A 15,605-nucleotide genomic window follows, 5' to 3' on the forward strand; every position below is an offset into this window, starting at 1 on the left:
AATCTATTTTGTCTAGTTTGCAATAGTGAACCAGATTTTTATCTTCTACTGGAGACACAATTTAATGTTAAAAAGCCGAACTTACATTTGCTGGGAAATCATTTTCCTTCACCTTCCAACCCAGTACCATTTTTGTGTGACCTTTCTGTAGATTGGGAAGGAAAATGGGTGCAAAATGCAAATACATCTCTTCTGAGGACCACCAGAAAATTGTATTTGCATCTGCACACAACTTTCATGTACAGTTGCAGGTTGTGGAAGCTCTGAAAAAGCACCTCCTAAAGGAGTTAAAGACTACTGGGTGAAATCTGCTGACAAGCCAGACCATTCTAACAACTTGAAACATTATTAATTGCAGTGTTGTAATGTAGATGTATTTTTAGTTAATGATTCATTTCAGGCCACAGGAAAATCTGGTGCAATTAGGCTACACATTACGTAACTGATCACTGAGGCACTTATGTCTCCTGTTTGAATAGCTTTACATTTAAGCAAGAACGGACAAGGCTGTAAACTCTCTGCAATCACTACAATTTAGCTCTCAATAGCTGTTTTCCTTTGTAATGGTGTATTGGTGAAACAGACTTGGATCTCAGCAAGTTTCAGTCATATGCTTGTAGAATTACTGTCTTTCTGCTCATCCTGAGACCCCAGAGTGAGTCAAAGAAGAGTAAACAAACTTTTTTTGAAATCAGCCTTTGCTTAACTAAGGTCTCTTTGCATTAAAATCTCTCTGATTAAAACATTGGTAGAAGCAGAAACTCTTGCTATATTTAAAAGTACTCTGGATATTTACTTGAAAAATTGTAACTTGCATGGCTGCAAACCCATTGCTGGAAGGTGGGGTGAGGCTGCATAGGTTCTTAATGACAGGCACGGACATGATGGACCACAAGGTCACTTTATGTATTGTAAATTTTCTATGATATACAATAATAAACAGTTGATCAGTTGAGAGCTATCCTCTGTACAATCGAATCTTCAATCTCATACAATTTCTAGTGTTAACATTTCAAAGCTTCATTAAATAATTCAATTCAGCTTTTCTGTAGAAAATTCGCCTCTTTCATGTTCAGTACTTGTTACTGTGATGTTAATTCCTGTAGACACCATAACATTCAATAAGCAGATCATACTCTGTACATTTAAGTGTAGCATTATGGCTGGTGTAGTCATTTCTTTCAATTGGTAAGTAAGCAACATTAAGATTACATTTGTTTTACTTACGTAAATATGGGTGCCTCATCATTCAAATTATTAACTATTATAGTCAGAATTCCTTTGCATGACATCTGCGGAGCTGGACTTCCTTCATCATTTACCACAATCTTTAGTGTGAAAAGCTACGCAAGCCAATAGTAAAAGAATAAGCAATATGCATTTTTTAAACATTCTGCTTTGTGGCTTTATTCCATATATCTGTTCTATCAATCAGACTTATTTAAAGTTTACAGCTGTTAAACTGATACCAGTCAAATCTAGTTGCATTTGAGGCTAGATGATGCAAAAGATATTGCTGTTTGACAATGAATCATTGCTATATGCTGCTTTTAACACTTTGCAGTTTCCAGTTTCAACATCTTGCTCATTTGCTTTTGAGGCAAAACGGTTGCTGAGACTGCCAACAAAATGGCTGCTGTCTTACCCGATTAGGTGCCCACCCAGCCTTCAAACCTGCCATGGGGAATGGCATTAAATTATGCCTCGTGTCTCTCTGTGTTTTGTGAAATGCAGCAGCACTGTGACACTGCACAGCTGTCTTGTCGCTGTTGTTCAGTGGATTATGAAATATGTGGTGCTGTGTCCTTACAGTTTTATTGGTCTACCAGTAATAAGACCACAAAATATAGGAGCAGAATTTGGATCATTCGATCAGGGCTGACATGTTTCTCAACCCCACTCTCCTGCCTTCTCCCTGTAACCCTTGATCCGGTTACCAATAAAGAACCTATCAGTTGCTGTCTTAAATACACAAAATGACTTAGCCTCCCCAGCCCTCTGTAGCAATGTGTTCTACAGATACACAACCCTCTGGCTGAAGAAATTCTTCCTCATCTCAGTTCTAAAGGGTCATCCCTTCATTCTGAGGTTGTGCCCTTGGATCCTAGTCTCTCCTATTCATGGAAACGTCTTATCCACGCCCACTCTGTCCAGGCCTCTCAGTATTCTGTATGTTTTAACCAGATACTCCTTCCTCCTTCTAAACTCCATCAAGTACAGACCCAATTATAAAAGATTTAATAGCATAACACTTAGAAAATAGTGACAGGATTATACAGAGTCAGCATGGACTTCCAAAAGGGAAATCCACTATCTCTGGCAAATCTATTCGAATTTTAGTGAGGATACAGCTGGTAGAGTTGATCAGGGAGAGCCAGTGGATGTGGTTTACCTGGACTTTCAGAAAGCATTTGATGATGTCCCAAACAAAATATTAACATTACATTTATGTTCTTCACCCAACATTGGGAGTGGACTGGAAATTGAGGAGAGCATAAAATCAGGTGTGATAATGGGGGTGCACTGGACAGGCATTACCACCTGGGGAGGCTGCCAACTATACCCTGGACCTTGTTGAGGGCTCAGATAGGGAACAAGGCTCCTGAGTGGGCAGCCTGTGCCCTACCAAGGGACTTATGCCTCCAGCAACAAGGGCTGTTCTCAGGGAAGACCACCTCTGCCTTCACTATCAATGCCCTGTCCCTCACTGGGGCCTGTATGTTTACTCCCACTGATGCCCCAATTCCATTTAACAGGTCCCTGGGTCTCCTTTGGCTGATCTACATGACCTGCTGCCATTCCAGCTGTGGCCACCACTCTCAGTGTTGCAGTTGAGACCAGAGAGTTGTTGACCCTCTGCCTTACAGCTCTTGGGAAAGGGACATCCTTTATTAGAGGAACAGAAATTACAATGGTAGGCATTGGGTGGTCAATGTCAAATCTAGAAGGGACTTTCAGAATAAATTCAGTTGAGGTTGCCCCTGTCATTCCAGCCAGAGGAGCAGTGCCACCTTAAAACTTCTACCAGCATCTCTGACCTTTTATATTCACTCATAATTTATAAAACAAAGGCTGGTTGTGACCTCTGTCAGAAGTGTGCAGTTGTTTTAAATTGCATTTTTTAAAAAAAATGTTAATGTAAACAGTTCTAGTTAGTTATGTATAGTCCTGAAGTTGAAGTGATAAATCTGATTGCTCATTACTGTCGTTTAGTTTTGATTAATGTGCAAAAATTAAGAATCCATGGTTTATTTCAGGATTCGATCTTCTCATTCAGTAAATAATACAACAATTAATTATTGTCACTGCTCCATTAATGTTTCCTTACATGATATGTGTTGTCATAGTCTAATACTGTAGTAGAGTTTCTGAACACAATTCCAGTATCAGGATCAATGCTGAATAAGTACCCTCCTGTAACAGGGCTAGACTCCTGGGACTCAATGCTAAACTGATAGAAAAACAAAAAAAAACTCATTAGTTGTTATTCAGAATAAATCATGTTACTTGCGTTAGTCCAGATGCAGTGTATTTTATATGTGTGTGACGCACACGCACACACCAGCATGCACACCTGAGGTTTGAGCAATGAGCTTTTAAGCTCAAAGTTCTGTTTGAAACTGTGTAAACTACTGCTTTAGATGCAAACTTTTGGTATGATTTTCGGAAGGCGCGTGGGCTACATTTCTAAAATTGTCCTGTGTGGATATCTATTTATAAGATTCAGATATCAGGAAAAACTTACTGTCATTGAATCGTCCATATCAGGGTCTGTAGCATTAACTTGGTAGATGGATTTCAGATTTGAGTAGTTCTCATCAATATCCACTGTGGCTGCAAAATAACCACAATTTTTGACAACTTAAATGCATATAACATTGTGGAATTATATGTGGAATGGTTATTTTTACAGGACACAAAGTGGTCATCATCTCATTCCTCTCATCACCATCATCTCCCTTTGGCCTGAACTGTCATAGTGAATTTCATCTTGCTGGCCTTCTTGTGTCACCTTTATCAAGGGGATCCTTCATGGACTTTGCTTCGAATGGCTCAGTGGTAAGCTCTGCTGCCTCACAGTGCCAGTTTGGGTTTGATTCCATTCTCGGGCAACTGTCTGTATTCTCTGTGGTTTTCCTCCTGGTGCTCCTGTTTCCTCCCACAGTCCAAAGGTTGAGCAGGTTAGGTGGATTGGCCATGGCAAATAGCCCATAGTGTCCAGAGATATGCTTGCTGGGTGGATTAGTCATGGGAAATGCAGGGTTACAGGGATAGGGTAGGATGCTTTTCTGAGGGTCAGTGTGGATTCAATGGGCCAAACGTCTGCTGCCACGTTGTTGGGATTCTATAATTCTAATGAAACTTGTATTTTATTGTTACCATACAATAAAACATATCTTGTTAAGATGAGACCCTCTTCTAAAGATTTACTAATGGTTGTTCCCCTATCACTGTAAAGCAGCTAGGTCCTTCCACGCAGTCATGGAAAGAGGAATGGTGGCAACATCTTTCTCCCCCTTAAAACCAAAAATTTATACAAGTTATCTTTCTGCTCACCTGTTCCCTGCACAAACTGTGGAGAGATGCACACTGGAGGTTCATTAACAGGTTGTAGTAATATAGTCAGTGTCACAGTGACAGTGTTGAAACCCTTGTCAATGGCAAACACATGGAGTGGATAGGATCTTAGGGTAGTGCTGCTATCATAATCTAATACTTTTATTGTAGTCAAGATCCCTGTGACTAAAGACAAGAAAAGAAAATATTAATTTTCAGCATACAGACCTGTGAGATAACAGCTTAGGATCTCAAAGGATTAAGACCCAATGTTTAAGCCCTCCTTATAGTCTCTGTAGCTATGTCCATCATATCTGTGTACCTTATACTTGTTATTATCGCAAGGAAAAATCATCTTATTTATGACAGAATTTGCGACTCGGTAGACCAGCAAGTGCTTTATTTCTCTCTCACACCAGGCCAAGTGAGCCATAAAGGTCCCAACCATAAAGGAGGAAAGTGGCAACAAACCTTCCCACAGTGAGCAATGTTGTAAACAGCATCATACAAAACAATGGTCAGAAGTGAAGATTGCTCATACAACAGCAGCAACAATGAGGTGCTGATAAAAAATGCTGTCTCATCCTTGCAAGTGATAGGATAAAACTAGAAGAGGAGAGCCACGGTGACAGGAAGTAACTGAATGGGGATAGCCTTGGGGAGATGAATGAGAGTACACATAGGGAATCAGGCTGGAATATAGTGGAACAACTCCTCGCCTGGCCCACCCATCATTTGACTGTTACAAATTAAATAAATATACTTATGTGCATGTATATGTTTATTACATATTTACCTGGATCAATGGAAAACTCGTCAGAAGGACTAGCAAACTTAAAAGACACAATGTCACCAGCATCCTTATCACTGGCATTCATCTGCAGTACCACTGTTCCATTCAGAATATCATCTGTGACATTGACTGGATTTTCAGGGCTGAAACTTAAGATTAAGGATTGATTCTTACATTCACTCATTGAGATTAACAATACACATTGTTTTGCTAGATCAGAGTTTCAACAACATTTTTATTTTTAAAGAATAACTTGACAGTGCAAGTAATTTATTCTAATACTTAAGGTATAATTTCAGCTATAAATGACTGTGTTCCTAAGAAGCTAGTGCACTCAAGCCTTTCAATATCGACCTTACCTCACAACAGGGAGTTCATCATTCTCGTCAATGATGTTAATGGTCAGAGTTCCTTCACAGGACTTTTGTGGAGCTGGGATTCCTTTGTCTTTCACTGTAATTTCCAACTTGAAGACCTACATGTGATCAGCAAAACAGCTGCTAAACAATCCAACCTTACCTGTTGAACTCAAATTCAACTTAACAAATTCGACAACTTCTAAGTCTCTGCCTCATATTAACTGTCCATGTAATGGAATATATTGTGAGTTTACCCCAGCCTTCACACTGTGCTAAGAGACAAAATTTGCTTCATGTTGTTTAGAAAACTTCAAACACTAATTATGTTTTGGAGAATCACTTGCTAGGAGGAGAAGATTAAAAGCCTGGAGATAGCTAAAGAAATGGGTGCGAAAGCAAATTATTTTTCTTGCTTGCATAAATATCTGCTGCTTTTGTTCTAATACAGTTCTTTCTGTATGAAGTTGCTAAACTGATTGGCAGACAAATTAGGCAAAGAATGTTTAATTATGCAAATCAGTGTCCATATCCAGTTGATGATCCCAATTGTGACTTTAGGAAAAATGGGAAACCTCAGTGGCTCACTAAATTCAAGTTCTCCAAAATTTGAAAGGTATAAGCAGAACTCCTGCAAAACTGTTGGACACCTACCTCAAAGAGTCTTTTTGTTTGTGGACATTGCATAAATATCTTCTAGCATGGCATCAAACTGCTATCAACACCCTGTCCCTGACTCCTGCTACATCCTTATTTGCCAGCCAGCTGTAATCAATGGGCAGCCAATGTTTCTCCTCAGTGGACTAACAGACAGTTTCAGGTAGTTTATTGAGGAAATGTAAGTAGACCAACAATACAGTGTAAACAACAGTGTTTTGGGATTCTTGAATGTCATGTTGTGCAGTGGTCACACCACCAGCATCACTTCCATCAGGCTCTTAACCCAATCGTTCTTTTTAACAGTCTTTCCCAGTGGTAGATTTTTATGTTATTACAGACAGTTAGACCTGACTAGTAGTTAATAGCCTGGATTTTGCATCAAAATAATGCTGAGGCTATCAACATTCAACATTCTTATAGAGTAAATTTGACGATAATTTAAAGGGTCTAAAATGGATTACTAAATGTTGGAATCCGGACATTGTTGTCACATTTGTTTTGCTCCTCCACTTTGTGGTACACTGATATCTGGCTGACAGATGCCACACTAAAATCCATGGTTTTATGTTGTGGTACTCACTCGTTAATCACCTACTAATCACCCACTAAGCGTGCCAGAAATGTTAGGGCTGGTGCATTCAGTCTAATTGGTGTAAACAATTTTAGAATTTTAGAACAAACAGAAATTGCTGGAAAAACTCTAGCATCAGTGGACAAAAAGCAGAGTTAAAGTTTTGGGTCCAGTGACCCTTCTTCGGAACACTGCCAGACCTGCTGAGTTTTTCCAGCAATTTCTGTTTGCATTTCTGATTTCCAGTATCTGCAGTTCTTTAGTTATTTTTGTAAATGTATAAAAGTCGATGGATAGCTCTAAAAATGATGAATGACAAGTGCTGTTTTTTTACCACTGAAGTATCCAGGCCATTATCGTTACTCGCGATAGTATTGTACTTGCTCTGATATTTTCCTAAACAATCATTCCATCAATGCTTTTCTCAAAGCTCTAGTTTCTCACTAATTCGGTGTTTGTTCACTCTTGCCTTCAATGTTCGCAGAATTCCTGATTTCTAACATAAATGAAACAATAGATTGAGAAGGGAAAGAAAAATACTCAGTTCATTTGTTGCTACGGTGTGTCTATTTAAGAAAAGTTCAACAAATCCATTCAGAATCGTTCCATTTACCCTTCATGAAATAACTCAGCAGGTGTTCGTTTTGCATTGAGGTAAGCAATGTTGTTGAAGCAATTTATCCAAATGTCCCTTAGGGAAAAGAAGATCTACCATACTTAATTAGACTAGCTACAGCAAATGTGGTTGATCTTAATTGCCCAGAAGGCAGCTAAAGATGGTTATAAATGCCAGCCTAGCCATATCCCATGAACAAATAACTATAAAAAAATCCTGAAATCAATCAATTCCCTTGAGGAATATAAAGAAAACAGGAAAGAACTCAAACGAGGAATTAGGGACGATAGGAGCAGCCACGGAATACCCTTGGCAAGTAGGATTTAAGGAGAATAAGGCATGTTATACATGTATAAGGAGCAAGAGGATAACTAAGGAAAGGGTAAGTTCACACAAGGACAAAGAAGTAAATTTATGCATGAAGCCAGAGGAAGTGGGTGAGGTCCTTAAAGAGTACTTTGCATCAGTATTCAACAAGGAGAAGGACACGGATGATGGTAGATTAGAGAGGGGGATATTGATTTTTCTAGGACATGTTAATATTAAGAAGGAGAAGGTGCTGGGAGTCTTCAAAAACATTAAGATAGATAAGTAGTCACCAAGGTCTGATGGAATCTATCCCAGGTTACTGAGGAGGCAAGGGAAGGGATTGCTGGGACTTTGACAGAAATCTTTGTATCTTTTTTCGGTACATGGAAGATCCCAGAGACGGGAGAATAGACAATATTGTTCCTTTGTTTAAGAAGGGCAACAGAGATAATCCAGGGAATTATAGGCAGGTGAGCCTTACAACAGTGGTAAGGAAATTATTGGAGAAGATTTTTAGGAACAGGATTTTCTCACATCTGGAGAAGAATGGACTTATTTGGGATATTCAGCATAGTTTTATGCAGGGGAGGTCTTGTCTCACAAACTTGATTGAGTTTTTTGAGGAAGTGACAAAGATGATTGAGGGTAGGGCAGTGGATGTTGTCTACATGGATTTTACTGAAGCATTTGACAAGATTCCTCATGGAAAGCTGGTCCAGGAGATTAAGTCACATGGGATCCATGGTGAGTTGGCAAGTTGGATACAAAATTGGGTTGATCAGAGATAGTAAGAACTGCCGATGCCGGAGTCAGAGATAACACAGTGTGGAGCTGGAGGAACACAGCAGGCCAGGCAGCCCACTTCTGAAGAAGGGTCCTGACCCAAAATGTCAGCTTTCCTGCTCCTCTGATGCTGCCTGGCCTGCTGTGTTCCTCCAGCTCCACACTATGCGTTGATCAGAGATGTGGAAGAGTGTTTGTCTGGTTGATGGTCTGTGAAGTGTGGTGTTCTACAATGATCAATGCTCAGACCTCTGCTGTTTGCACTATATATAAATGATTTGGATGAAAAGCTTGATGGTCTAATTATAAGTTTGCAGTTGACATAAAAATTGATGGAATTGTGGATAATGAGGAAAGTTTTCAAAGGATACAGCAAGATATAGATAGTTGGAAATTGGGCAGAGAATTGGCAGATGGGAGTTAAATCTGGACAAGTGTGGGATAATGCATTTTGGGAGGTCAAACGCAACAGACAAGTACACCGTTAATGGCAGGACCCTTAAAAGCATTGATATGTAGGGGTATCTTGGGATGCATGTCCATAGCTCCCTAAAAGGGATAAGAAGTGGATAAGGTGGTAAAGAAGGCATCCAGCATGCTTGCCTTTACTGGTCTGTGCATTGGATATAAAAGCTGGTCAGTCATGTTGCAGTTTTATAAAACTTTAATTGGGCCAGAGTTGGAGTACTGTTGCAGTTCTCTCCCCACAACGTGGGAAGAAAGTGGATGCGTTGGACAGGGTGCAAAAGACGTTTACCAGGATGTTGCTTGGATTGGAGTGTGTTAAATACAAGGGGAGGTTGGACAAACTTGGATTGATTTCTCTAGAACATTGGAGGCTGAGTGGCAACCTGAAAAGTGTATAAAATTGAGAGGCATGAATACAGTGGATAGTCAGAGTCTTTTTCTCAGAGTGGACACGTCACACACCAGGGGTCATAGGTCATAGAAAATTGAAAGGACATGTGTGAGGAAAGTTTTCTTTTTTACACAGAGGGTGGTAGGTGCCTATAACGTGATGCCAGGAGAAGTGGGAGAAGCAGATACGTTGCAAATTTAAGAGGCATTTAGATAGACACATGAATAGGCAGAGAATAGAGGGACACAGACCATGTGCAGGAGGTGGGATTAGTTTAGGATGTCATTGTGGTCAGCAAACATGGTCACTTTAACTGTTGAGGAAATTTACGTGATATCCAGATTCATAATCCAGTGATGTTGAAGAATTTCGGTAGACAATTCCAGTTGCTGAATTAATAATGAAGAAATTTCCTCCTGTAACTGGGCCTGATGTCAGGGATTTAATATCAAACTGAAAAGAAACAGAAGGAGAGAATTATTTTCTTTCCTGCAAATTTCAAAAGGACACTTATGTTATTGGATGCATTCACTTCTCACACCCACATTTTCTCCCTTTCCCAATTGAAGGCAGCAACTTTTGTTTGGATGACAGCAGTCACATGAGACTCTCCCCAACAGTCGCTCTTCATGTTGGAGTGGAAATGTAAGTATTAACATTTCCAGTGAAGCCTGATCCTGCTCCTATCCAATGAGAGTGCACATTGAGTAATGTGACCAATGTGGCAGTAACTTTGACGATGACCTTGACAGCCAGGGGCAACCCTACCCTTGGCCATTTGTGGGACCCTCGGCTCATTTTGGTCATTAATTAGTTCCCATCAGGACACAGTCCCTTTAAAAGACAGGCACCCACCCCACGGGAGCTGCTGACCAATTGGATGACCAGTAGATCAACAGTCACAGTAGCTCCATCTAGGGTGGTGGTCACTGCTGGAGCTGCACCTGGAAGGTAAGGACCCTATGGAAATAGGCCACTCTCATCAGAGGGCTCTGGGGAGTTGATGGAAGTCAGATGGACGAGTTGGGTTTACTGAGGACAAGGGAGGTGTTACCACTGAATTAGCCTGCATTACCAGAGGGCCACATCTTGTCTGAATACATGGGTCCTCCCAACCGATCTCACAGGCACGGAACCATGTTTCACCAAGAGGTCTGAGCACATGGCAGAAGACCCACCTGCCACTTTCAAAACACCAGTGGTCATGGTAAGCGGTCCTTAATTGGTCACTTAGAGTCGCAGATTATACAGCACGGAAACAAACCCTTTGGTCCGACTTGTCTGCACCAGCCAGATATCCTAAACTGATCTGGTCTGATTTGCCAGGATTTGGCCCATATCCCTTTAAAACCTTCCTATCCATGTACATATACAGATGCCTTAAAAATTATAATTATACCCAACTCCACCAGCTCCCCTGGCAGCTCGTTTCACACATGCACCATCTTCTGAGTGAAAAATTGCCCCTCAGATCCCTATTGAATCCTCCACCTTTAAACCTATGTCCTTGACTTTTGGATTCCCCTACTCTGGGAAAAAGACCTTGGCTGTTCACCCAATCCATGCCCCTCATCATTTCATAAATCTCTAAGTTCACCCCTCAGCCTCCGATGCTCCAGGGATAAAAAGCCCCAGTCTATTCAGCCTGTTTATATATCTCAAATCCTCCAATCCTGGCAACATCCTTGTAAGTCTTTTCTGAACCCTTTCAAGTTTAGCAAAATCTTTCCTATAGAAGGGAAACCAGAATTGAACACAGTACTATAAAAATGCACTAACCAATGTCCTGTACAGTCACAATATGATGTCCCAACTCCTATACTCAATGCACTGACCAATGAAGGCACTGACCAAGTATGCCAAACGCCACCTTCACCATCCTGCCTACCTGCGACTCTACTTTCAGGGAACTATGCACCTGTACCCCTAGGTCTCTTTGTTCAGCAACACTCCCAAGGGCCCTAACACTAACTGGATAAGATCTGCCCTGTTTGCCTTCCAAAGTGCAACACCTCACATTTATCTAAATTAAACTCGACCTGCAGCACCCCCACCTCCCCCCCCCTCCCCCGCCAACCCATTGGCCCATCTGATCAACATCCCCTTGTACTCTGAATTAACCTACTTCACTGTCCACTACACCACCAATTTTGGTGTCATCTGCAAACTTACTAACCATACCTCCTATGGTCGCATTCAAATCATTTATATAAATGACGAAAAGCAGCAGATCCAGCACCAGTGTCCTTGTGGCATAATGCTGGTCATAGGGGTCCAGTCTGAAAAACTACCCTCTATCACCACCCTCTGTCTCCTACCTTCTAGCCAACTTTGTATCTAATTGGCTAGATCCCCCGGATTCCATGTGATCTAAACTTGCTAACCAGTCTACCACGTGGAACCTTATTGAATACTTTGCTGAAGTCCATAGGGACAATGTCTACTGCTCTGCCTTCATCAATCTTCTTTGTCACCTCTTCAAAAAACTCAAACAAATTAGTGAGACACAATTTCCCATGCACAAAGCCATGTTGATTATCCCAGATCAGTCCTTACCTTTCGAAATGCATGTAAATCCCCTCCAACAACTTACCCACTACAAGTGTAAGGCTCACTAGTCCATAGTTGCCTCGGTTTTCCTTACCATTTTTCTTACATTATGGCACCAGTCATTATTTAAGAAAAATAGGAGCAGGAGAAGACCATTCAATCCTTTAAGCCATTTCTGCCATTCAACATGATGAAGGTTTATCCTCTCTCTCAATGCCATTAACCTATCTCTTCCCATTTATCTTGACAACTTTAACTTCTAGAGATCTTTTTACTTATTTCCTAGACTTGTTCAGTAAGTTGGCCTCCTCAGCCTCCTGTCTTAGAGAATTCCACAGGATTACCAACTTCTGAGCGATAAAATATCCTCCTCTCAGACCATTAGACATGGGAACAAAATTAGGCCGTTCGACCCACGAAGTCTGCTCTGTCATTTGAACATGGCTGATATGTTTGTTAACCCCATTCTCCTGCCTTTTTCCCATAACCTTTGATCCATGACTAATCAAGAACTTGTCCGTCTCTGCCTTAAATACACTCTGATTTGCAATGAATTCCACAGATTCTATGATCTTGTGAAATTCACCACCTTCTGGCTGAAAATATTTCTCCTCATCTCAGTTCTAAAGGATCATCCCTTTAATCTGAGGCTGTGTTCGTGAGTCCTAGTCTTTCCTTTAACTGGAAACATCATCTCAACGTCCACTTTTATAAAAGCCTCTCAGTATTCTGTTGTGAAGTTGGGTAGAGTATTTTATGTTTGTAAAATGAGGGGGGGAAGAGTGCATGGTCCCTTTAAAAGATGATGTTTACTCTAGGTTTGGAGATTTTAAAAATGTACGCAGAGAGCTCCTGAAATTGAAACATTGTATCAAAAGGCTGTGTAGTTAACAACCCAGGCAGTAAATTTGTTTTGTTATTAAGGCAACCAGTTTGAAAATCAGCCAATTAATTTACACCAGGCACTTAGAGACTAAAAACTGATTAAGTTTAAATCTGATGATTTTCATAACCGAGGACCAAACCTATTGTAAGAAATTAATAGGTCATCAAGGGTATAAAAGAAGATGGCATTTGCAAATCTTTGTGAGAGCAATTGCCATCTGTTAGAGTTAACACTGGCACCTCTAAAGAGAAAACCACTGGCTTTCACAGAATTCTCTGAACTCTCAGAGTAACCATCATCTAACTAAAGGTAAAGCGGTACTCTTAGCTAGTATTCGTGATGTAAGAATTCAAGGGACAGAGGCGTTCCTGACACACAAATTTGACAGAGAAAGGTGTTCTGGGCTGAAGATCAGAGGACAGGGTGTGGAGACCTGGCTGTAATTTTGAGAGATTAAGTTTTAATTTATTTTATTATTATTATTTATAAAAGTCCGACTTGCATTTATTGGAACATCATAGCATTAGAATTTTGTTTTATTCAGGATTCATTAGAAGTTAAGGAGGAATTGTTCAGTTTATGAGTAGTTTTGCTAATTTGTTCACTGTTAGAGTTAGATAAATTAATTGTTACTTGTTGGTTATTAAGTGAGTGAAAGTATTTTACTATATTTAACCACTCCTTTATAAGATTGTAGAGCGAGAGGCAGGTTATACCACTTTTCACACTTCTTTTAACAGATTATGAGGCGAGGTGAGCCTCTCTGGGTGTTTCAGTTTTAGTTATCAGAGGAGGATTGACCTCCGTGTCATAACAATTCTGTAAGTTTCATTTGGATTGCCCTTCACATCCTTCTACATTCTATCAACCACAAACTTAGAGTCTCCACTTGCTCCTGATATGACAAGCTCTTTATCCCTGGGATCATTCTTGTAAACCTCCTCCGGACCCCATCCAACACCAGCACATCCTTCCTTAGGTACGTGGCCCAAAACTGCTCACAATGTTCCAAATGTGGTCTGACCAGAGCCTTCTACAACCTCAATAGTACGTCCCTGCTCTTGTATAACTAGCCCTCTCGGACTGAAAGCCAACATTGCATTTGATTTCCCAACTGCCAGCTGAACCTGCATGTTAACGTTAAGAGAATCCTGAATTGGCACTCCTATGTCTCTTTGTTCTTCAGATTTCTGAAGCCTTTCTCCATTTAGACAATAGTCTACATTTCTATTCTTACTACCAAAGTGTAACCTCACACTTTCCCACATTGTATTCAACCTGCAACTTCTTTGCTTACTCTCCTAGCCTGTCCAAATCCTTCTGCAGTCTCCTCATTTCCTCAGCACTACCTGTCCCTCCACTTATGTTTGTGTCATCTGCAAACCCAGCAACAATGCCCTCAGTTCCTTTGTCCAGGTCATTAATATATAGCATGAATAGTTGCAGTCCCAACACTGACTCCTGTAGAATTCCACGTGTCACTGACTGCCATCTTGAAAAAGAATAATTTATTCCCACTCTCAGCTTTTTGCCAGTCTGCCAATTCTTTATCCATGCCAGTACCTTGCCCCAATGCCATGGGCTCTTACCTTATTTAGTAGCTTCCTGTGCAGCACCTTGTCAAAGGCCTTTTGAAAATCCAAATAGATCACTTCCATTAGCTCTCCTTTGTCTAACTTGCACATTATCTCCTCAAAGAATTCTAACAGATTTGTCAGTCCTATCCTTGACAAAGCCATGCTGACTCTGTCCTATTTTACTATGCACATCTAAGTACTCTACAATCTCATGCTTAGTAATGGGCTCTAAAATCTTATCAAGGACCCTCCTCGACTTTAGTAATTCCTGAAAGATCACCACCAATACCTGCACAATCTCCTCAGCTAGGTCATTCAGAACTCTGGGGTGTAGTCCATTCAGACTGGGTGATTTATCCACTCTCAGACTTTTTAGCTTTCGCGGCACCTTCTCCTAAGTAGTGGCTACTACACTCACTTCTGCCCCCTGACTCTGTTGAATTTCTGGTCTACTACCAATGTCTTCCACTATGAAGACTGATACAGAGTACCTGTTAATTTCCTCTGCTTTTTATTTGTCCCTATTACTACTTCCTTAGCTATTTTCCAGTGGTCCAATGTCCACTCTTTCCTTCCTTTTACCTTTTTAGATATCTAAAAAAACTCTGGCAACCTTCTTTTATATTACTAGCTAGGGTAGCCTCATATTTTGTCATCTCTCCCATATTACTCTTTTTTTAGTCTCCTCTGCTGGTTTTTAAAGGCTTTCCACTCCTGTGGCTTCCCACTAATCTTCTCCACATTGTATGCTTTTTCTTTTGCTTTTATGCTGTCCCTGACTTCCATTGTCAGCAATGGCTATCTCTTCCTCCCCTTTGCACAGTGTGTTTCAACTTCCTTTAATGAATTTCTGCTGTGCCTCCCAAATTACCCCCAGAAACTCCTGCCATTTCTGCTCCACATTCTTCCCTGCTAGGCTCCACTTCCAATCAACTCTGGCTAGCTTCCCTCTCATGTCTTTGTAACTGCTTTTTACCCAGTTGTAATACTGTTTACATCTGATTCCAGCTTTTCTCTCAAACTGCATCCAATACTCTCACATTATGGTCACTGCTCCCTATAGATTCCTTCACCATAAGCTCCCTAAT

General features: G+C 40.7%; 1 protein-coding gene across 1 annotated transcript in view; it reads right to left on the reverse strand.

The window, feature by feature from the left end:
* The window catches only part of LOC109915296 (cadherin-23-like), a 63,022-nt gene that overhangs the window by 38,277 nt on the left and 9,140 nt on the right, over nucleotides 1–15,605 (reverse strand). The window contains exons 6-12 of the mRNA XM_048609959.1: nucleotides 9,835–9,957; nucleotides 5,710–5,825; nucleotides 5,354–5,499; nucleotides 4,558–4,743; nucleotides 3,746–3,834; nucleotides 3,329–3,451; nucleotides 1,228–1,343 (exon numbers count right to left, since the gene is read on the reverse strand). Coding sequence (XP_048465916.1) covers nucleotides 1,228–1,343; nucleotides 3,329–3,451; nucleotides 3,746–3,834; nucleotides 4,558–4,743; nucleotides 5,354–5,499; nucleotides 5,710–5,825; nucleotides 9,835–9,957 — 899 coding nt within the window. The remainder of the gene's footprint in view (nucleotides 1–1,227; nucleotides 1,344–3,328; nucleotides 3,452–3,745; nucleotides 3,835–4,557; nucleotides 4,744–5,353; nucleotides 5,500–5,709; nucleotides 5,826–9,834; nucleotides 9,958–15,605) is intronic.

The sequence above is a fragment of the Rhincodon typus genome, chromosome 22 (genome assembly GCF_021869965.1).
Source record: "Rhincodon typus isolate 14 chromosome 22, sRhiTyp1.1, whole genome shotgun sequence".
Taxonomy (NCBI): Eukaryota; Metazoa; Chordata; class Chondrichthyes; order Orectolobiformes; family Rhincodontidae; genus Rhincodon; species Rhincodon typus.